The sequence below is a fragment of the Rhinolophus sinicus genome, chromosome 13 (assembly GCF_057876585.1).
Source record: "Rhinolophus sinicus isolate RSI-liver-muscle chromosome 13, RSI-T2T, whole genome shotgun sequence".
Taxonomy (NCBI): Eukaryota; Metazoa; Chordata; class Mammalia; order Chiroptera; family Rhinolophidae; genus Rhinolophus; species Rhinolophus sinicus.
The window spans coordinates 52,301,888-52,324,059 of NC_142513.1; the positions used below are offsets into that span (position 1 = coordinate 52,301,888).

A 22,172-nucleotide genomic window follows, 5' to 3' on the forward strand; every position below is an offset into this window, starting at 1 on the left:
ATTCAGAATATCTGTTAATTTAGCTGTCGCTAGGCTGAAGTTAGCAATTCCATTCTGCGTGGAAAAGAAAATGTACAGATTCATTGTATAAATAGGCTCGCAGGGGCCAGGTTTTACCTATTTAAGTACGTTTTTAGCACATTCTAAGTACATTCTTAGCACATTTATTTGTGTGTGTGTGTGACTTATTTTAAAAATGATGAGACAGTAAAATTGACCTTTTTGACTTTATAGCTCTATAAGTTTTTTAGATTCTTTGAAATTTATTTTTCAGTTGTAGTTGACATACGATAGATACCATGTTTCCCTGAAAATAAGACCTAGGCGGACAATCAGCTCTACTGCATTTTGGAGCAAAAATTAATATAAGACTGATCATATTTTACTATAATATAAGACTGGGTATAATATAATATAACCGGTCTTATATTAATTTTGCTTCAAAATACGCATTAGAACTAATTGTCCATCTAGATCTTAATTTTCCGGGAAACACGGTATCACATTAGTTTCAAGTGTATGACATAGTGATGACGTGTTTATGTACCTTGTGGCGGGATCTATGAATTCTCACCCATACACAGATTCATAGAACTGCAACCACAGTTAACATACAGAATAGTTCCACCCTCCAGACAAACTCTTCCTGCCACCGCACGCCACAGCCTGGCCACCACCGTTCTGCTCTTCCTCACCACAGCTTTAGGCGTCGTGCCGCTGCGATCCCTCCAGGTCCCTGTGTACGTCAGTGGTCTGTGTCTTTCTATCCCTGCGGAGCACATTCCGTTTTCAGACCAGTGTGTGCCTTTGCATGGACTGAATGAGGTCTTTTCAGGGAGACCTAGTTCTTTGGGGACATTTCGTTACATAGTCTGGTTGGAGTCTCTCCCGTCACTTGATGGTTCTGTGATTGCCTTTCATACCAAATATTGACCCTTTAATCATTTCACTCTTTCAAGCTGAAGTTCTCTCCATATAATCAACATTAGTGAGGTTTTGGTTTAAGTATGGCTCCCACCACGTCCACGAGACTGTTGGCTTTCAAGGGAAGAAAATAACAGGATTGGTGAGTGGAGAGTTCGCCAATTTAGGGCTAGATAGTATTTTGCTTTTGTATGAAAATCTAAAACAGAACTTTCCATTTCAGATTTCTGAAAGCCCAACACAAATGCAGATCACAGAAGCGAGAGCAGCCCTGAAAAGTATTAGATTATGTGATTTGCAGGCCAGATGAGCATGTGAGCTGTGAGGTGGCAGTGACGCTTTGACGTGGCCTCAGCTGCCCTGCCCATGAGCAGGCCTCCTGTTCTCCCCTCTTCCAGACGCCCTGTGCCACGGATGCCTCCTGCCCTCCTGTGTCTCATCAAGCCGGGGCCACATGTCATCTTCTGGACTTGAGCAGAGACATAAGCGGCATCAAAGGGGAGGCGAGAGAGGGGTGTCGGTTGAGGTCCCAAGTCCACCACCCGCGGAGAAAGGGCTTGCTGTTGCAAAGAACTGACATCCCCTCGAAGACTTGCAAGATGGGGTGTTGGAAAGATCCAGGGGAAGCTCATGGGTGCAGCTGCCTTCTTACCCAAAGGCTGCTTCAGTCTCATCTTTGCAAATCAGCTTCCTTTACCCACTTATGTTTCCTGCTTCCTTCTAACCTTGACTTTAGTTTGCCATGCTGTCCACCTGGCCTGTAACCATATCTGCCTTAAAGGAACAGGACCTACTATAGTTCGAGTTTTACGTCATGCAGAGTCTTCTGAAAGCATAAGATGGGTCCAGCTGGCCTCTGTATTGGTTTCTTGTGGATCATGGGCTCAGCTGTAGCTCAGTTGTCTGTGGATGGGTGGGCTCACTTTCGTGGTTCCGATATGGCCACCTAGTCTTAGCTCTTTCACTGAGGCTGTGGTAGGGACAATTTGAAAGCAGGACTGTGGGCTGGGCATACATCCTGTACTAACCCATGGAAGAATCCTGTTTGTAAAGTCACAGCCTGGGCTGGAATCCTTCTAGTCAAGACCCCCAGGCAGCCCTTCATGTCTGCAGAAGTGGAAAGTAGAGTGTGATCAGGCGGGCACAGTGCTGTGCATGTCGGGTGGGCTGCAGGAGTTCTCGGGCCCCACCCCAAACCTGCTGCCCCAGAGACCCCAGCCGTCTCTGGTTTCACCAGCCCTCCCCATGCTTCTCATGCACCCTTAGCTTTGAGAGCCTTTCCTCTGAGGCCTGCGTTCTTAGTGGGGTGCTGTTGCCCTCAACAGGCAAGTATTCATTCTTGGGGAACAAAAAAAAAACACCCTTATATACTACAATGGTGTGTGGCTCTTCAAAGCCCAACTCTACCCAACAAAGTCTTACCCCTTAGTATGTAACCTGTAGGGGGACGACCATTGGGACAAAATGTCTTCCCTGACATGGACACTGTTGAGCCCTACGGGTCAGGGTATTTATAGAATGTCCCTTAATTTACGTTTGTCTGGTGTTTTCTCATGATCAGACTGGGGTTATGTGTTTGGGGACAGGGGACAGTGACGTGCCCTGCTCCTTACAGGGTCACATATGTGTGTGACATCAGCATTATCCGTGGTGTTCCCCCTGATGGCTCACAGGGGTGTTGTCCCGGTTTCTCCACTGCAAAGTTACTCTGTTTCCGGTTCCATACTTGATTGTATCTCTTAAGTGCAATTGTATCTTCTCATACCGATTGTATCTTTTTAAAGTCAGTTGTGCCGAAGTATAATTTTACATCCCCTAAAAGCTGCCCATTGTAAGTATACAATTCAGTGAGTTTTAGCAAGTTTGGAGAGCTGTGTAAACATCACCCTGATCCAGATTTTGGATATTTTCCTGCGCTCCAGAAAGTTGCCTGATTGGCGTCAGTCTCTGCGTCGTCCCACTTCTCGGCGACCACCCCTCTGCTCTCTGTCTCTATCAGCTTGCCTTTCCCGGACATGCCGTTCGAATGGAATGATACACTATGTGGTCTTTTGCATCTGGCTTCTTTCACTTAGCATGGTATTTGTGAGGGTCATCCAAATGGTAGCATGTATTAGTATTTTATTCCTTTTTATTGCTGAGTAACGTTCCATGGTATGACCATACGACATTGTATTTATGCATTTACCAGGATGGTTTCTAGTTTTGGGCTTTTATGAGTGATGCTGCTGTAGCTTTCACGTACGTGTCTTTGGGCATTTTTTTAAATATTTTATTAAATTTGTTGGGGTGGCATTGGTTAATAGAATTATTGGGCATGTGCTTTCATTTCTCTTGGACGGGTTCCTAGGAGAAGAATTGCTGGGTCATTTGGTAAGCATATGTTTAACTTTTTAAGAAACTGCCAAATGATTTGACAAAGTGGCTGAACCATTATACATTACCATCAGCAATGAGGGTTCCAATTTCTCCACATCCTGTCAACCCTTATTATTGCTTGTCGTTTGATTATAGTCATCCTAGTAGGTCAGAAGTTGCATTTCAGTGTGGTTTTCATTTGCATTTTCCTAACAATAGTATCTTTTCATTGATTATTAACCATTTGTATGTCTTCTTTGAAGAAATGTCTGTTCAGATCATGTGTCCATTTTTAATTGGTTGTTTTCATTTTATTGAATGATAAGAGTTCTTTACATAGACTTATTCTGGATATAAGTCTTTTATCAGAAATGTCATGTGGAAACATTTTCTTAACAGCCTGTGGCTTATCTTCTCATTTTCTTAGTGGTGTCTTTTGATGTACAAAGGTTTTTAATTTTGATGGAGTCAGATTTATCAATTGGTTGTGCTTTTGGTATTGAATCTAAGAACTCTGCTAACCCAAGGTTCTGAAGACTTTTTTCTATGTTTCTTCTAAAAGCTTTGTAGTTTTAACTCTTACATTTATATCTAGATCCATCTTGAATTCATTTTTGTATATGATATGAGGTAAGGGTCCAATTTCACTTAAAAAATGCCTAATACATTAAAAAATTAATGGAACTTATTTTTTAGAGCAATTTTAGGTTTACAGAACTACTGAGCAGAAAGTAAAGCGTTCCCATATATCCCCCTACACACACACACACACACACACACACACACACACACACACACACACTCGATGCTGCAGAACCAAGCCCCCTTTGCAGAATCGGCAACTGGGCTGGCATTGGTGTTGGTTGCAGGAAAGTTAAGTTCAAAATAAAAAGGTAGGAGGTACCACTGTCCCCTCTCTCACATTGTTTAGCGAAGTCATTGATGTTTTATGGGAAATAGGACTTAGTCGATTTGGGGCAAATGCACTGTGCCATGTTTGGACACAGTGAGCCCTCGTTAGTTACTGAAACAAGCCTGTGCCCTAGGGAAGTGTCGGGTGGTCTCCCAGCCCACCTCTCCTAGGTCCAGGGAGAACTGTGATGTCACCCAGATGCCTCTCATTGGCTCCAAGAGTCTGTGAGCCGTGCACAGTGAGGGTGGGGTCTCAGGGGTATGGGAGCACGAACAGCCTTCTCTGCTCAGTCACCAGCTTCACTTCTCATTTTAGTGTCGTCCTCAGGTGGCTGCATTTGCAGCAATGAGGAATGTGGGCTGCTCGACCAGCCAGCTGGAGAACTGGTGGTGTGGAGTGACCTGCTGTTTTGTGTTCGGCTGTTCCGTGTGTGACGCTAGCCCTGCTTCCAGGTGGTCTCGTGCAGGAGTTCCCTGGGCTTCTGGCAGGTCAGCGCAAACCCCAGGGACAGAGCCTGTCTCTTGCTGTCCCTGCAGGCAGCCTGTGTGGCGAGGGTGTGGGTGTGTGCTACCTGCTGCCCGTCCTCGACACCGTGTTCGTCAGGAGGAAACACCGTCGCCAAGGCCTGGGCGTGGCCATGCTGCGGGACTTCTGTGCGATGTTCCACGAGGATGAGGCCCTGGGCGTCAGCTGGCCAATTTCTCCTGCCATGTACCAAGGTAAGCCCACCCTGTGTCAGGCGGATGCGTCCAGGGCACTGGGATGGGTATCACGCGTGCCTTCCAGGGGATTCTGAGGAGGGCAGCTCCTCGGGGACCTTAGCACTGTGACGCGGGGGGTTTCCTCTTCCTGCTGAGAAATCTCCCAGTGCTTCAGCGCGAGACTGGACGCCTGATGGCAAGGGCCAAACCTCCCCCAGCCTGAGAAATAATTGGAAACAAATCAACACACTGTCAGAGACAAACAGAATCTGTTGCTGGGCCCTGAGCGGGCCTTCGCTCTTTTGGTTGAAGCTTGTAGCTCAGCGCGTTGCCCTTTTCCCTGGAAGCCATGGGGCTGCCCAGGAGCTGAAGGGAAGGCAGTAGCTGAGGTGCAGGCACCAACCCCCGGGCACCTCTGTAGCTCTTACTGCTGGAGACGATGGCTCCCCTCTTCTGTGCTCGTCCTCCGAGTCGTATCAGTCGGGCTGAACCAAGAGGGCAGCTCAAAGCAGAGCCAATATATGTATGTGTATTTCTAAATAGGTGACGCTTTAATAACATGGTGATTGGGGGTCCTGACCTCCCATGCAGTTGAAAACCCATGTATAACTACACTTGACCCTCCACACATGCAGATTCCCAACCGTAGAGCTGCCCCTTGAATGATGCGGGTTTAAATGGCATGAGTCAATTGAAAATAATCTGAGTATAAGTGGACAGTTCAAACCCATGTTGTTCAAGGGTCCACTGAATATACAGAGAAGAGATTTATGATACGTCGTTGCTCACACAGTGTGGAGACTGGGCTGTTCCAAGGCCTCTAGTCAATAAGCAAGGAGAGCCGGTGGTGTAGTTCCAGCCCAGAAGCTGACATGCTCACGCCCCAAGGAGAGCCAGTGGTCCAGGTCACATCTGAAGGCACGAAAAGAGCAATGTCCCAGTGCCAGCAGCCAGGCAGGGACAGTTCCCTCTTACTTGCAGGAAGGCGGGCCTTTTTGTTGTATAATCAGGTCTTCACCTGATTGGATGCAACCCACCCACCTCAGAGAGGGCAATCGCTTTCCTCAGTCTACTGATCAAATTTTAATAGCATCCAAAACACCCTCAAAGATGCACCCAGAATAGTGTTTGATCAAATGTCGGCCCTATCCCCGGCCCGGTCAAACTGACACATAAAAGGAACCGTCTCAATCCCCTGCCATGTTCTGGAAGGGAAAACTTTATACCTATTTGCCCAAGGATGTTCCGACAATTCTGATGTTAACCGTCACACTCCAAGTCAGCAAGCGTGGAGCTTCTGCTCAGTGTCTCCCCTGGGTCCCCAAACCCCCAGGAAGTGCACCCACCCACCCTGCGCTTTGCCTCGCTTCTGGGCATCCAGATGTCCTTGGACCCTGTCACGGGGAAAACAATAGATGAGAGAGCAAAGGTGGACGAGGCAAATTTGAAGTCATAAGAAAAGGAGGCGCAAACACATTTTCCTCAAGTGGGTTTAGTCGTTTCTGTGTATTTTTAAACTCTCAGTCTGTAATTAAACTCAGAGGATCCTTGAGTCCCTTCGTAAAGCGCTCAAGGATTCCTGCGCTGTGCAGCTCACTTTGAGGTGTTGGAGGGTTCCAGAAACCAGGCGGCTGCTTCTCTGTCCACACCTGCGTCCTGCCCGTCCCTCTGTCATTCTTGCTTCAGTTCTGAGACCTCTGTTTGAGTGTGTTGGCCCCCAGCGAAGCCACCTCAGGTTTACCCAGGGGAGGGGCTGCTGAGGGCCCATGTGGACACCATACCTGGCTCTGTGCACCTGAGGGCTGACCACGTGACTAGTGTGTGTACCCTTGGGCCCCAGGGACAGCTGCTGCTGTGTGTGGCCGGTGTCCACATTGGTGTGCCCAGGCCTCTTGCAGTGCTGGGGGAGTTGGGCTGGGAGGGCTGCCGGCAGGGCACCAGTTGTCTTGGCGTTGCCATATTCTGGTGCCTAACTCCAAGGCGTCCCGGAATTCTGACTTTAAAACTGGCTTTCCCTGTTGTTACGGAGTTACATTTGTGGAGACAGGAGGTCAGAATGTTCTATCTAGTCCTCTGCCAGCTTGGACTTCGCGTGGTGCGCTGTACGTTTCCATCTGTGCTGTTGCCCAGGCCCGAGAATGTAAGGAGAGAGCCTGGTGAGTCCCCACACACCTGCAGAGGCAGGGGCAGTGTCTGTTGGCCGGACGTGGGGTCCTGCCACCTGAAAAGGCTCACCCTGTGAACGTGGGCATGAAGCCCACAAGCCTCAAGGGGACTCTAGAATCAAGGTGCCTGCGGAGAATGGGCCATCTGGAAGATTCTGTGGGAGAGGAGGGCTGAGGATGCTTGGGAGGGAGAAGGATGGCGCCTGAGGTGGGGTGAGGGGGGGTGAATTGGGAACCCCCCAATTCTTATGTTGAAGCCTAACCCCGATGTGACTCTCGGTGGAGAGGGGGACTTTAAAGAACTAATTAAGGTTAAAGGAGGCCCTAAGCATGGGGCCCTAATCCAACAGGGACCTGAGGACACAGAGGGCTTCAGAGGGAGGGCCATGCGGGGGCACAGTGAGAAGGGGCGACCTGTACGTCGAGGGGGAGGCCTCAGGAGAAAGCACACCTGCTGACACCTTGAACTCCGACTCCCAGTCTCCAGACTGTGGGCAAATAAGTGTCTGTGTTACGACCACCTGAGCTGAGAAAGATGGAGTGGACGAAAAGGGGTCCCAGGCTGGGCAGGCGAGGATGATGAGAAAGGGTCTTTTATGTAGTGGGTCAGAGCCGAGAGCTGAGCCGGCCGGGCTGCAGGCAGCCCCGGAAGTGGCCCTGCCCGACTCACGCTGTGCTGCTCTCCTCAGTCTGCAGGAAGTTCCTGTCGGCCCACCCAGAGGAGCGGGGGCGCCTGTGGGAGGTGGAGCCCCCGGGAGCCTGGGGCCAGCGAGGCAGCATCTGGCTGAAGGTCCAGCTTCAGGAGTCAAGACTTCCAGACCGTGAGTCGAGTGAGAAAAGTACCCTTTGGCCTCGTTTCTGGTATCGGACGGAAGCGCAGGTGGATCTCTACAGATCCTGCTGCTGCTGCAGGAGCAAAGGAAGAGTGACACCTGGGTGGTGGCAGCTCATCCTCCATCCACTCTGTTCCTAAATGAACCCCCTGCCCAGGAAGAGCTCCCCCAGTTCAGCTAAACGAAGCTCCTTGATTTGAGCGCAGCACTGAAACGTAAGGAGACGAGAATCCCTGTCCAGCACAAGGTCAGATGACAACACTATTTCAAATAGGCAATGTGTGCACCTGGGTAAATATTTAAAAGACACACAAGGGTTTTACTGTAACAAGCTAGGCTGACCCCCTCTCCTCTGGGACAGTAAGTGACAGCATCGTGTAGACAGTATGGCCAGTGAGTGTCCCCTTTATGGGTAGCACGGGTCATGCTGGGTGGACATGCCGTCCACTTGGGCTGCCCCAGGACAGACACACACGCTGTCTTCAGTTATAGATGGTGCTTCGGAGGGTTTGCTGGGGCGGGGGGCTTTGATGGAGGGCATTTGTGTGATGGCGCCAAGGGGACGGGTGGGAAGGAAGACCATTAAGTAGGAGCCAGAGGGCAGTGCAGGGTGGCAGAGACACTTGTCCCTGCGTCTCCACGTTGCTTTTTGCCAGGGTTCCTTCCACCTGTCCTGAGGGGGGCAGGACTGCACGGCAGGCCGTTCTCAGCGCAGTGCTAAGGGTGTGGGCGCGGGGGCCTCCCACAGTTTAGGTTCCCTGGACAAGGGCAAGCGCTGGCTTTTCTCCCTCCTGGCATTGGTGCCCCTGCCAACGTCCAGTGCCATTTCTGACGCCGCAGGGAGCTCATTAGGGGCCATGGGCAGGCCCAGGGCCTCACTCTGTGTCCACGTGCGTAACTGGCTTACCTTGGTGGGGCCAGGGGGCGCCTTGGAGTTCATTGATGAGAATAGTGATCACCCGGGCTTTACTGGGGCCATTCAGCTGGAAGCCCTCCTGGGTCTTTGCAGACATTCATGGGGTGACGGGCACCTGGGAAGGAGGGCACGGCGGGCTGTGCTGTGATCCTAATGAGGAGGTCCCGTGACGTGCCCCATGGCACTGAGAGGTGGAAGCGAAGGGAAGCCGGCCTGGACCTCTGCGCGCAGAACTGCCCGGCCATTCGGGTTCATGGACGAGTTTCCCAAAGGAGCCTTTAGCCCCTGGATGCGGCCTTTGTGTCTGGGAGCCTGCAGTTCCTTTCCTGGAATGGAAGAAAATAATGGATTGCATATCGGAATGTGGAAATTGCACAGGCGGAGGGAGTAGGCAGGAGGAGGAGGTTTTTGCATCATTGGGGAGATGGCTTTCTCTCAGGAGAATGGCACTGGGGGTTATCCAAGAGTGGGAGCTGCTGTGGTCTGGTCAGACAGAGCCGTGCTGGAAGACACATGCCAGAGCTGTCACTGTAACTCACGCAGAGATTCGCCAACTCTCTCTTTAAAATAGCAAATGAGGGGAGTTTCATGGAGAATGTTCCAGAAGCATGCATGAGTCCCTTGAAGGAAGAAGGGTCATCATTATAATTAGGATACAATTAGATTACAAAAACTCTATAATTGAAAAAGAAAAATTAAGTTACAGTCTTTTCACTCCCTGAAAAATCCTGGCAGGTTCCCAACCTCACCCACACCTTCTGTCTCCCTGGGGCCAGAAGTTAGGATTTAATTCACCCAGGAAGGTTTTTAGCCCACAAGCTTCATCTTGTAGCAATTTTGTCAGTCAGTGCTAACATATCAGTTTTTTTTTTTCAGGTTGGTGGGTGAGGGCTACAAATGCAATCACAATTAGCCCAGACGCTCCGTAGTTTCAGTTTCTCGTCTGTTTTTCTCTTCACGGAAATCAGCAAGTGTTGTTAGCCCATTAGATTTCCCCACAGGTCACCCAACAGTGCAGATGTTGGAATCTTTTCCCCGGAAATCTCATGAGGCCACTTAATTTAATTTTAGTTTTTAATTAGTCAGTTATTCTTAGAATTGCTTTCTTGAATTGTTCTGGTTTTCAAGTTCTGTCTTCTGTCCCTTGATTTCTGAGTATTATTTTGGAGGGTTTCTGCAGTTTCCTGGGCCGTAGAAATAGAATTGTGACAAGAAGTTCAGCGGAGTTGGTCACTTTTTATATCCCAAGTAAGGCCTGGACATTTTATAGCATTCCAAAGGGAAATGAACTTGTGCTCCTTTTAAATGTTTTAAAATCTATTTTTGAAGCAGTGTCATTTGTGGATGAGGTCTTTTAAAGTCTGCACGATCCTGCCTGTGATAACATCTGTGGCTTATAATGGCCCTGAAAATATTTACAGGGTCATTCAAATCTTTGGAGAGCAGCACTTTGTGGGAAATTCTTTTCTTCCTACACCCAGTTACATCTGAAGCCTTTGAAACTTGACCACCAGGATCCGATGTGACCTCCCAGTTAGCCAGCACACGCCTTACGCCTTTTTACTGGGTGACATGAAACCATACGTCCACAGTCTCATGTTCTTTTACGGAAATGTTGCTGGAGGCAGAAAATCATTGCACACAGGTTTCAAAATTAATTTTTCATTCTTCATGTTATAATGTTGCTTTCTTTGCAGGTGACTTTGGAATAGATTTCCAGTTGTCATCCACAGGGAAAATATTTTTTCTTCTAGTTACATTTAATTTTTAAAGCTTGAGGGAGTGTATCTATAGAGATGCGAAATATTTGAGCTGGGGTCATTTTTTTTAAAAAAACTGCAGCTCTGTGCTTGTTGCAGCTGGTACTGGTGAGTCAGGCATCACATAGAGAGCAGCAGCAGCAATTTTGTGGCGGTGAGCTATGCTGGGAAGTGCTGAGAGCAGAACCGCCATGCTGGGCGGATTTTCTGCCTGATGGTGCTCTTTGAAAGGTTCTGTGGCTCCCCCTAGCGGCCGGTGCAGTCTGTGCGTCCTGGACGGTAGCTTGTGGGTGTTTTTAACCTTAGGTCTACCTGGGGGTGGTTTCTCAGAGTTTTAGACTTGTCACTCTAAATTAGTGCGTTCATTTAAAAACTTATTGAACTTTCATTGATTAGGAATAAAATAGAAGTGAGCGTTTGATAGCTGCTAATATGCTTTCGTCCATAACACATAAAAAGTTTGATATAGCAGGAAAGGTAGAAAATTGATAATGGATTATCTGCTTCATTCGCTCATTCAGTTATTCTGTCGTTCACTCACTCATTCTGTCACTAATTCACGCATTCATTCATTCATTCACCCATGTGTATGTTCTCTCATTCATTCCGTTGCTTACCGCCAATGGAGCGTCTTCCGCTACCACGCATTGCCGGAGGTGGTTGGCATACAGTGGTGAAAAAGGCCACAGTCTCTGAACTCGTTTCTCAGCTTACATTTTTGTGAAGAAAATTACATGGGCAACTACTATTGTATTACGTAAAAAGTCTGAGAGAGCACAAAAGCGTGCTGGTATTTTTAAATGCTTACAATTACATGTTGCCTAACCCAATTTTTCTAGTTTATTATATCTGGAAATAAACTTTAAAATTGACTTATATAGGTAACAACTAAACAATACATTTATTCTTTATTGGAAAGTGTATTTTATTTGTATTTTCAACTCAAACAGGAAACTGCATACTTTTTCCCTAAGGGATCTGACCTCACCCCTTGCCCCTGACAAACCCCCATATATGGATTTTGGGGTGTGGGGAGGTGCCCCGTGGGACAAGAAGGTCATCCCATTCTAAGTTGGGACTGGTTTGGTGTGTGTGGGGGGTGACTGCTTTCACATGGGTAATTATGGGCTGTCTTGTGAGTAAAAATTCCAGGGAGCAAAGTGCTAGGAATGGAGCTGGAAACCTGACTCCATGTAATGCCTGAATAATGCAAGAAAAGACAAAAATTCCAGCTCAGAAATGCTTGAGTAGAAATGCTCCCGACACGGGCAGGTTTCCCTGTCCTCCAGAGGGCGCTGGAGAGGTGTCAAACTGAAGGTCAGTAGGACGGACTTGGGTCACGGCGATCTGTGCTTTCGGAAGCGTCCCTAATGTATTAATTCATCTTTGCATGGTCCACTCCCTTGGGAGCCGGGCCTACTTGCTTATCCTGCTCTCTTGCTTGGGGAGGGCAGCTCACCTAGGAAGTTCCAAGGAGGACGTGAGCAGTCCCAGGTCGACTTCTCGAGATGATGGACCCCGACCGGCCGATGATGGAGAAAGGAACAAGGTACGGTGGTGGATGTGCCCTTCAAGGAGTAGGTCTCGTTTCCTTAGTAACCGTGCTGCTCATTAGCTTCCTGAGCACCTCAGCTGCAGGCTTAGAGCCTGTGCGCCGCGGGGTGAGGAAGGAGCTTTGGAAGTAGACGCGGCGTGGTCCTCTGCTCTGAGCTAGGCAAGCTCTAAGGAAGCCAAGTCTAAACGTGGGGATCCTTGCACTGTAACCTTGCACTGTGCAGGAAATGTTGAAAAATCTGGATTTCAAATTCTGCCATGGACCAGCATCTTTCCAGCAGAACAAAAGCACAGAGAAATTTGTCTTTCTTTCCTCCCCTGCCCCTCAAGCCCAGGCACTAGCAAATGAAACATGGCACTGTTTAGTGTCTAACCAGAGTGATGGGAAAGCAGAACCGTGGGCACGGATGGTTGCTGACTATTGTTTCTTAGTGGCCTCTTGTCCTTCACTAGTTCGTAAGATTTTGAAGTGTGATTCCATAAGCATTTTCATGAAGCCAAGCCAGACACTTGTGCACACGAGGTCACTGTGATAACATCCACTGTCGGGCACAGAAGGGGCTTTGCTCGAATCCCTAAAGAATCGGTAATGATTTTGAAATCCAGAACTTACAGTTCCACTTAGTGGGGAATGCTGCTTATTTTGGCAAGTAGGTGGTTCTGCGATTCAGGATCGAACATGAAAGAAATAAAATATCCCAGTAAGTGCTGGATCATTCTAGGAAAGCTGCCCGGAGCCTGACATTAGGTCTAGCCATCTGGCGGACAAGGACTTGCATGTCCCTTGGTTCCCAATGGGGAGATGGGCTACCGTTCGACCGTACCAGGCCACTGGGCAGGCAGCACTGTGCTTTGCGTCGTCACTGATCCGACTGCCCCTTTAAACCTCGGAGGCCATTCGAGGAAGCAGGAGGCATCCCGTGTGATGTGACGCCCACGGGCGTGTGTCAGGGAAGTCTGCACATTCAAGCGTAAGAGCCGCAACTTTTAAAGAGGTGCTTCCTTGCCTTGTTCTTTCTTGGATGTCCTGGGTGGGGCCTCCCTTCTGTTTCCATCAGTAGAAATGTGCTCAGAGCTGCTGGCGCACAAACCATGGTGCCCCAGAGCTGACCAAGGTGTCTGAACCCGGCCCATCCATCCCAATGTGAACATGCAGTGCTAGGACAGGCCCGGCCCCCGCAGGCCCCTGAGATAAACAGCGTTATTGGGATGCTTTGTAGCTTCTCTTGTGATTTCAGGAGAGGACCAGTGGAGAAGAACTGGAAAGGATCAAGGATGACCAAGACTGTGGAGTGGAAGACGCCTGCGGGGCTGAGCGGGACGGGAAGGGCACCAAGAGGACAGCGGCGGCCGCGGGGCTGGCCGGGGGGTCCTGGCAGAAGCACGTGCGGCCCAGTTCCTGACTCCCCGCGATGCTGATTGGACAGCTAGCTGCTTGTCACTCCCTGCTGTGCGACCTTAGCTGCCATCCGTCCCTGCTGTCTTCTTTGTAACCTTTGAGGAGAAAGTGACCAGACCTGCCTGCAAGGCAGACAGGCCTGTCGCAGGCTTGTGTGGGCTCAAGACTATGCTTCCTTACACCCCAAGTGCTATGCAGGTGCAAGTAACTGCACCCCCAGCTCAGATTCCTTAGACCTGATATGGTTTCTGTGAGTCAGGACGAGTTTATAAAGACTGCGCTGGAACCACACGAATATGCCATTTTCTTTGCACAGGGAAGCTCAGGGCCACGCCAGCCCGGTCCGCACAGCACAGAGCCTGTTCAGGTTTGCCCTGTGGCCTGACTGCCCTGAGACCCGACACCGGGCAGGCCTCTCAGGAGACACTTACCTTTCCAGAAGCTGCCTGACGATGGGGGCCCGGGCTGACCGGGGCAGACTGTGGGCCTCTCATTCGTATCGGGCCTGGTATACAGGAGTCGCTCAGAGTGGGCTCCAGACAGGAGACATTAGCTCAGCCATCACCTAAGTCAGAGGAGAAGCCCCCGGAGGGGAGTTTGGGCTGATGGCCCTGTAGCGTATTGGTCCCTTGAGTGGGACGGCTGTGGGATTAAAGGTGACTGTAAAGGTAAGAGCCCGACCCAAATGTGACACTGGCTTCCCCTTTCTCGAACGCCCTACACAGCCCTGCTTGGGGCACACGCTCGGCCACCATTGGGGAGTCAGTGCCAAGCCAAGGACTGTGCTCCTCAGGCCCTTATTTTCTCATCCTGTGTCTGTCCATCCATTCACCATCTATCCGTGCGTCCATCCATCCGCCTGCCCTCCCTCCACTTATCCCCCATCTCCCCATCCAGCCATCCATTCATTCCTGTGTACCCACCCACCTGTCTGTCGGTTCATTTGTCTGTCTGCATGTGTCTGCCTGTCTGTCCAACCATCCATCCATCTGCCCATCCAGTTGTACCGCAGACATTCAGCACGATTGCTCAGGGCCAGGCTCTGCTGGGCACTGGGGATGTACAGAGAGGCAGGTTCCTGGACCCAAGGAAACTGGTTTTTCTGGAAGGGTCTCTTCCGGACTTTCCTGCCCATTAGAGAGAAGAGTCCAGTTGAGTAGAAGTAGTTTGGAGCGCTATACGGCGACATCGCAAAGTGCCCCGTGCACGTGGGCTCTGTGCAGTAGGCACAGTCATAAAAGTGGGTTCAGCGCAGCCGAGAGGGAGCTTTGCATGTGATTTCGGTAGAACCTTTAACACGTGACGTACATGTGTGCTGGGCACATTGTCCTATTTGAGATGCAGGGTTGGTACTTTGTCTATATATGAAAATGGACTGCTGAAAGTCTCAGGTTTGAGGAAGTTTCTGTTCAATAAAAGAACCCTCCCGAAAAAGAACTGATGTGTGGATGGAGCTCATTGAAGGATGTGTCAGTGAGCTGCCATCAGAAGGAAATGCTCTGGAGCCCGTAGCAACCCTCCCCGGCGTGGGCAGGCCTGTGGGGTCTGGGGCTGTGTGCAGGGTTCCTTTCCATGCGGCGTGTATGGGAATGTTGGTGAGGCTTGCGTGTGTGCACATGTGTGCATGTGCGCATGTTATTGTACTGTGCATGTGTGCGCATGTGTACGTGTGTGCATGCACGTGGTTTTGTATGTGTGCATGTGTGCGTGTACACATATGTGCATGTTTTTACATGTGTGTACATGTGTGTGTGCATGTGGTTTTGTATGTGCACGTGTGTGCATGCTTGTGTGTGCATGTAGGTGTGTACATATGTGTGTGTTTTCATTAAATTACCTTTGTTTGTTATTCAGTTCCTCCGATTCTTGCCTATAATTTTTTCACAGCTCTACTGAGATATAATTTACGATCCATAAAATTCACTTCATTTCAAGTATATAATGCCATGGTTTTTAGTATATTTACAGACTTGTGCAACCATCACCACAATCAATACCTCAAAAAAAGTCATGTGCATTAGCAGTCTCTCCCTTTCCACTCCCGCCAGCCATAGGCAGTGACGAATCTACTTCCTCTGTAGATTTGCCTTTTCTGGACACATCATACACGTGGAATCATTTAATGTGCGGCCCTTTGCATCTGGTTTGCTTCACTTAGCATGACGTGTTCAAGTTCCATGTGTAGCACGTATCAGTACTTCATTTTTTTTCATGGCTGAATGATATTCCATTGTATGGATATAGCACATTTTGTCTATCTTTTTACAAACTGATGGACTTTTGGACAGATTTCAGTTTGGGGCTGTTATCAGCAAGGCTGTGAACATTCGTGTACAAGTTTTTGTGTGGACCTATGTCTCAGTTCTGTTGGGTATTTACCTGGGAGTGGCATTTCTGCGTCATATGGTAACTCTATGTTTAACATTTCTGAGGAACTGCCAAATGAGTTTTCAAAGTGACCACAACATTTTAAATCCTCATGGACAATGTCTGAGGGTTTCGGTTTCTCCCCATCCCAGCCAACACTCGTTGCTACCTATCTTTTTGATCTAAGCCACCATTCTGGGGGGTGTGAACTGGTATCTCGTGGTTTGACCCTGATGACTGAGATGTACATCTTTTCATAGGTTTGTCGGCCCTTCTTATGTCTTTGCGGAAATGTCTATCCAGATCCTTTACCCATTACTTAATTGGGGTGTCTTTGTTATTGACTTGTAAGAGCTCTTTACATATGCTGCGTTCAGGTCTCTTATCACATATGTTAGCTGCAGGTATTTCCTCCCATTCTCTGGGTTGCCCTTTCACTTTTATGATGGTGTCATTTGAAGTGCAACATTTTAGATTCCGATGAGGTCCAATTTATGTCTTCTTTCTTTGGTTGCTCTTGCTTTGGGAGTTGCAGTAAGGATGCAGTTTCTTTGGTGCATGCCCTTCCATTCCCTTCTCAAGGGAGTTGTTGGGGAGAAAGGCGTTTGTGTCTACAATAAATATAGAAAAATCCACAGAGAGTTATTATGGGAAGTCCCCAGGCCCTGCCTGTGTGAGGCGCATTGCCTGGCTGGAATGGGCTAGAGGGAGGACACTGGGGGCCCGTGGGCCTGCGGAAGCTTGCCTCACGGGTTCAGGGTCTGGCAGTGGTGGTGGTGGACGTTTACTGCTGTGCACTGGGCCCTCGACCAGATTTCTCAGGGAGGAATGAATCCAACTGGCTGGCAACTTACAGAAGCCTTAGGGGGCCAGTGGATTATGAGACAGTTCCTAAAATCCCCATTTTTCTCTGAGCAACCATATGGAATCTCTGATTTTGATTTTGTTCTCTTTGGGGGTGGGGGTGGGAGAATGGTCAGCACCTGGGTTTTAAAGTTTGCTGTCCAAGCGTCCGTGCTGAGAAGCCATGAAATTCCTGGCCACCTTCCTCTCCTACCTTTGCCTCTGTCTTTTCACACACGGCACAGAATATCACTGTAGCCACACCAGGGAAAGAGGAGCAGGAAGCCATAGCGACACACGCACGAGAAGTCCGTCACGAGCCCAGTGCCCCATCGAACATCCAGGGAGCTGGGCTTTCTGTCTTTTTCAGGATCAAATAAGAGAAAATCGGAGAGAGTAATTTCCTTTCCTGTCAGAAAAATCCTATAAATGTCCATAGCAACTGAAATGCTTCCGTCAATGTGTTTTTGTGCCTCCAGACTGGATTCTGTGTAATGGAATTGGCTTATCTCACTGCGCCCTCCTTCCCACCAAACAGAAGTCACCTTTAGGCTTTCATGAAGCAGCCTCTCTAGCCGGGCCCTGACAGTGTGCAGACAGCTGCTGAGTTCGTGGACTTCTGTGGTCTTGATTCCCCGTGACTCAGGCATCCACCCTGGTGGGTGAGCCAGGGACGCTGTACCAAGCGGGCGCTAGGAACATGGCCCCTTTGGTCCTTGGGGCTCCAGGGGACATGTGGCCGTGTGCAGAGACTTTCTGGTTTTCCCAGGTGGGTGACAGGTGCTTCTGGATCTAGTGGGCAGAGGCCAGGGCTGGTGCTCAGCATCCTCCAAAGCCGGGACAGCCCCTGCAAGCCCAAGAACTACCCAGCCTGTAATGTCACGCACGCCAAGGGGACAAACCCTGCCCAAGTAACGGGTGCTTTTCGTCCTCAAGTCCTATGTATCGCCAGCTTCAGTCCATCTCAGCCTTGTTCTCAGAGCCAGCTGAGAACTCGGGTCTCATCCTCCTCTGTCACGGAAACACTTTCAATGGCTGTTTACTGAGCACGTGTTCTGTGCTGGCTGGGAGGCTTCCAGGTGCTTCCATGACTGTGACCAACTCTGAGATGAGGGCGGGACTTGGAGGGTGACCCAGTGGAGGGAGATCAGGCCTGTGGTCTCCCTTGGGGACGCCTCAGCTCTTGCACCCTTGGGGACGCTTCAGCTCTCGGACCTTTCCCCTGTTCTGACTGCTAGGAAGGTTCTTCCTCGTTTAGAGGAGAAATCACTGCATGCCTGGAGTTGAGGTCCCTGGTAGGGCCCAGGAGGTGCCCAGGAGAAGGCTCAGGCCTGAATGGCAACGTTAGAGCATGGCTTTCCTCTTAATCTAGATCTTGAGCCCCCATTCTGGCTGGTGGCAGAAAACCACGATCTTCGAATAGACTTGCTCTTCCTGGCTCCTCGCTCCAGGATTATTTTCTGAGGGAAATACCCGAGGTGGCCACACGATGGCAGCCTTGCATAAACCAAAGCTCGCGTGTCCCAGGACCGCAGCCCTAAGTGGATGTCCCCTGCAGTGGACACCGCCTGTGTAACTGCAGAAATCGGGGGGGGGGGGGGGGGGGGGGCGGGTCGGCCAGGAAGACATCTTTAATGGCAGCTGGAAATTCCGAACTTCACTCTTGACCACGAGTCAGGCGGGAACCACGTTTTTCCTAGGATGGAAGATACAGGACCGCGGCGTGCTCATCTGCGCAGTCGTCCCGCGCGGCCACTAGATGGCGCTATTGCACTTTCCTGCGGGCTCCGAGGGGCGCGCCTGTGCCCGCCTCTTTGCATCTTCAGATCCCACCAGAGTCCCCAGGTGAAATAAACGTGCCATTGTGAGCCGAGGCCTAGTTCACTAAGATGTCTAGGAAATGAGATGCAGCCAGGAGGCTTTGCCAGAGGAAACGCTGACTGTGGCGTTGTAGCAGGAAAGCCCTTTAGGATTCTACAAGTCTCCCTCCTCCACGCACTGCCTGGCGCCCCAACCCCAATCCCTGCCCCTTAGGGGGCAGAGTTCTGGTCACAGGCCCTAATATCAGCCTGGTGGAGGGGCGCTCATAAAAGTGGCACCAGGCATTTTCTTTTCCGGAGAACCTGTAATCCGATTGCATGCCTCTTGGGTGTCTGTTCATCAATCCAGCCACCGCAGGGAGTCAAAGGAAAACCACCAGGGATTGGCCCGGGACCTGCACAAGGGCCCCACAGAGAAAGAACAGTCTGTGGGGTTTGAGGACAGCCGGCCTGGGAATGTGTAGACTTGTGGCTGCAGGCAGGGCCAGGCTGGGACTGGGGTTGGGGCCACTGGACTCGGGGTCAGAGCCCAGGACAGCCCCTGGGAACTCGCTGGTCACCCACTCCTGCGAGGCTACGCAGAGCACAGAGTGCTGAGGGGCCACGTGCAGCCCCCACCCCGGGGCCCAGGCGGTCACCTTGGAGGATGAGTCCACAATAGTAACACACAGCAACAGCAGTGATGATAAAACATGTACGTGTGCCGGGCACCAACTCCTGTGACCTCACCACACGCCCAGAGGACAGACTTGGCCACCAGCTGCTGCTCTAAAGGGGGGGTGCGTTCTCAGCTTCTGCCTGCAGTCGCACAAGATCAGAGTTAAAAACCAGCTTTTCAGTTGGAATTAACTGTTAATGGGCAAGAGTTGCAAAAGTGCAAACAGTACAAGGAACACCGTGGTACTCTTTCTGTGCGGGGTTTTGTCTCTGCCCCATCCGAGGTTTTAAGGATCGCATGGCATTTGACCCTGAAAGATTTCAGTGTGTTTCCTAAGAATGGAGGTGACCTGTGTTCACACTGCGGTTATCAACATCATAAGTTGTCCTGCGTATGTTGATGTGATACTTTCTCTAACCTACTGTCTGTGTCCTACCATTGTCACTTGACCTAATAATGTCCTTTATAACATGCTCTCCCCTCCCCAATAGCACAGGATCCATCAAGGGGCAGATACTGCATTTAGTGGCCGTGTCTCTTTAGACCCCCTTAAAATCTGGAACGTTTCCACAATTCTTTCTGATATTCATGTTTTTAAAGCATATGGTACCTCTGCTTTTTTTTTTTTTTTCAGAACGTTCTTTATTTTATGCTTGTCTGCTATTTCCTTGTGGTCATCATGCTGGGGCAGTGTAGGTGACCTCATTCCTTCTCAGGTGTCGCATCTGGAGAGACTTACCGTCAGAACCTTCCTCAAGTGCCTTCTCCGGCTCGAGCTGGCTCTGTTTCCTTTTGTGAATCTGAGCAAAGGCTGTAGTTTCACTATGTGCCTCTTCTTCAATGAGGGTTCTGAAAAAAAAACTGTCTTTTGTCAGCTGTGGTTGCCGGACGTGAAAAAGCCTCCTGGCTTCTAGCAGGAAGGCCTTATGTCAGGTGTGAGAGATGCTGGCAGTTCCCATGCTTTCCAAATGCCATTTCTCTGTACTTCCTGCCAGGGCCACCCTGTAAAGCTCCCCCCACCCCTAGGAGCAGGTTGGGGCTGGGAACAGTCTGCCTTTTACCTCCTTAGCTGCATAGCGGCATAGTTTGTAAAACATTCCAACGTGTGTAATGCCACCAACGGCAGGGGTTGAGAGGGAACGCCTGGAGGCCTCCCACTTTTTTTGTGGCTCTCTGCCTGGAAAGGAGGGGCTACTTTTTAGGGCTGATGCTGACTGATGTGCTGGGGGGGGCATCCAGATGCCAGCAGCGGCTGGCCTTGGTAAAATGTTGGAGGGGTGTTAAAACTCTGACTACAGCATGTCGGTTGAGCCAAAATGACTAACGTCCTTCATGCAGCCTTTAAGTTTCCCCAGAGAAGATACCATGCCTTCTCCTCTCCTCTCCTTCTTTCCCCTCCCTCCCTCCCTTCCCCCCCCCTCCCTCCCCCCCTCCCTCCCTCCCTCCCTCCCTCCCTTCCTCCCGCCCTCTCAGGCCTTCTGTGAGCCAGTCACTGTGTGGACACAAAACAGTGAACAAGGAAAGGCTCATGCCCGCCTGCATGGAGTTTATTATCTAGACCGGGGTTTCTCAGTCTCAGCGTTTTCATGTTGTGGATGGATCATTCTTTGTGTGGGGCCGTCGTGGGTGCTGTAAGGCATCCAGCGGCATCCCTGGCCTTGACCTGCTGGGTACCAGTAGCACCTCCCTTCTTGCCACAGTTTCCCCCCTCAAAGAATGTCTCCAGACATCGCCCAGTGTCTCCTGGGTGACACCGTCCCCCTGGTTGAGAACCACTGATCCAGCGGGAGAGAGAGAACTAGATGACCCCCGAGCACACTTACGTCGCCTGGTAATGGCCTTGGTGGGAGTCCACTCAGGCTGTTCTCGTTTTGTGATCACAGGGTCAGGGCAGTGGGGCTGCCTGTTGGTGCTTGAGGAAAGTCCCCCCAAAAAACTTTAGGTAAGAGAGGACCTGTCTTAATATCATAGAGGGGTCGTCATGGATACTCTTACTTGGACCATCCAAAAAAGCAGGAGCAGGTATCGGTAATAAAGTAAACGATACAGTGACCCTCCCGGCTTCTCCATGTTGGCCTTTCCTCTACCTGGAAATAACTGCTCTGTGGGGGAGTGAGGCCATCTGCTAGCAGACCTGCGATCTGAGTTTTTTCTACTTTTCGAGTAAGCCTCCAATTCCCTCCCTGTGTCTGATGGGGAGGCAAAGAAGAATGTGCAGACGGATTTCTTTGTGCCTGATGCCGGGGGCCAGGCCTCACTATTGCCAAATGTTTGGCTGTATCTGGCGCTTGGCACAGGCCATACATCTGCGTCCTGTGACGTCCAGCAGCAGAGAACCATCTGATTCAAGCATCCTGTACAGAAGACGCCGCCAGCTCTCCTGCTTGTTCCTCCCCGTGTCTGGCTGAGTTCCTTTCTGTCTGCTCAGCCCCAGAGTGTTGATGGGTCAGTCTATGCAGAGCTTGCAGTTTCGTCTCAGCTGGGAATTCTGATGGGGTGTCTGTGCCCGGACGCATGCGTGCACGCGAGTAGCTCAGGGCCGCGCACCTGCATTTAAAGTGCCAGAGGATGCTCCTTTGATCTGCTCATTTGACCATTGGAAGAGGCCATGCCTGCTCCAAGTTCCTAGATGCTCAAGGATAATCACAAGCATTTTTGAAAACAAGATGTCAAATAGGAAACTTTTTAGTGTAACAAGACACGCCTTGGCCATTTCAGTCATTGAAATGACAAGTTTGGAAACCCCTTGAAGTAAAATTATTTTAGAGGAAGCTATTTGTGAGAAGATAGTCTTTGAAAGGAAAACTGTTTTAAACACCAAAACTAACAATGGTGACGATGTTTATGATGACAGTGACAGATCCACATAATTTCCATTTCCAAAGGCTTCTGGGTCCCTCTCGGTCACTCAGGTCACTGGTCAACCAGTTACCAAGACCCCTGGCGTTTCCATCTGTCATT

At 50.0% G+C, this 22,172-nt stretch overlaps 1 protein-coding gene across 5 annotated transcripts in view; it reads left to right on the forward strand.

Annotated features, from left to right (window-relative positions):
* Positions 1 to 14,195, forward strand: part of LOC109444914 (protein FAM169B) — a 59,162-nt gene extending 44,967 nt beyond the window's left edge. For 4 of the 5 annotated variants that reach the window (XM_074317603.2, XM_074317607.2, XM_074317604.2 and 1 more), the window contains exons 6-9: positions 4,732 to 4,914; positions 7,751 to 7,891; positions 12,025 to 12,119; positions 13,363 to 14,195. In XM_074317603.2, the coding sequence (XP_074173704.2) occupies positions 4,732 to 4,914; positions 7,751 to 7,891; positions 12,025 to 12,119; positions 13,363 to 13,527 (584 nt within the window). In that variant the 3' untranslated portion in view covers positions 13,528 to 14,195. The remainder of the gene's footprint in view (positions 1 to 4,731; positions 4,915 to 7,750; positions 7,892 to 12,024; positions 12,120 to 13,362) is intronic. The other variant, XM_074317605.2, reaches the window with a different exon arrangement.
* Positions 14,196 to 22,172: the final 7,977 nt, after the last annotated feature.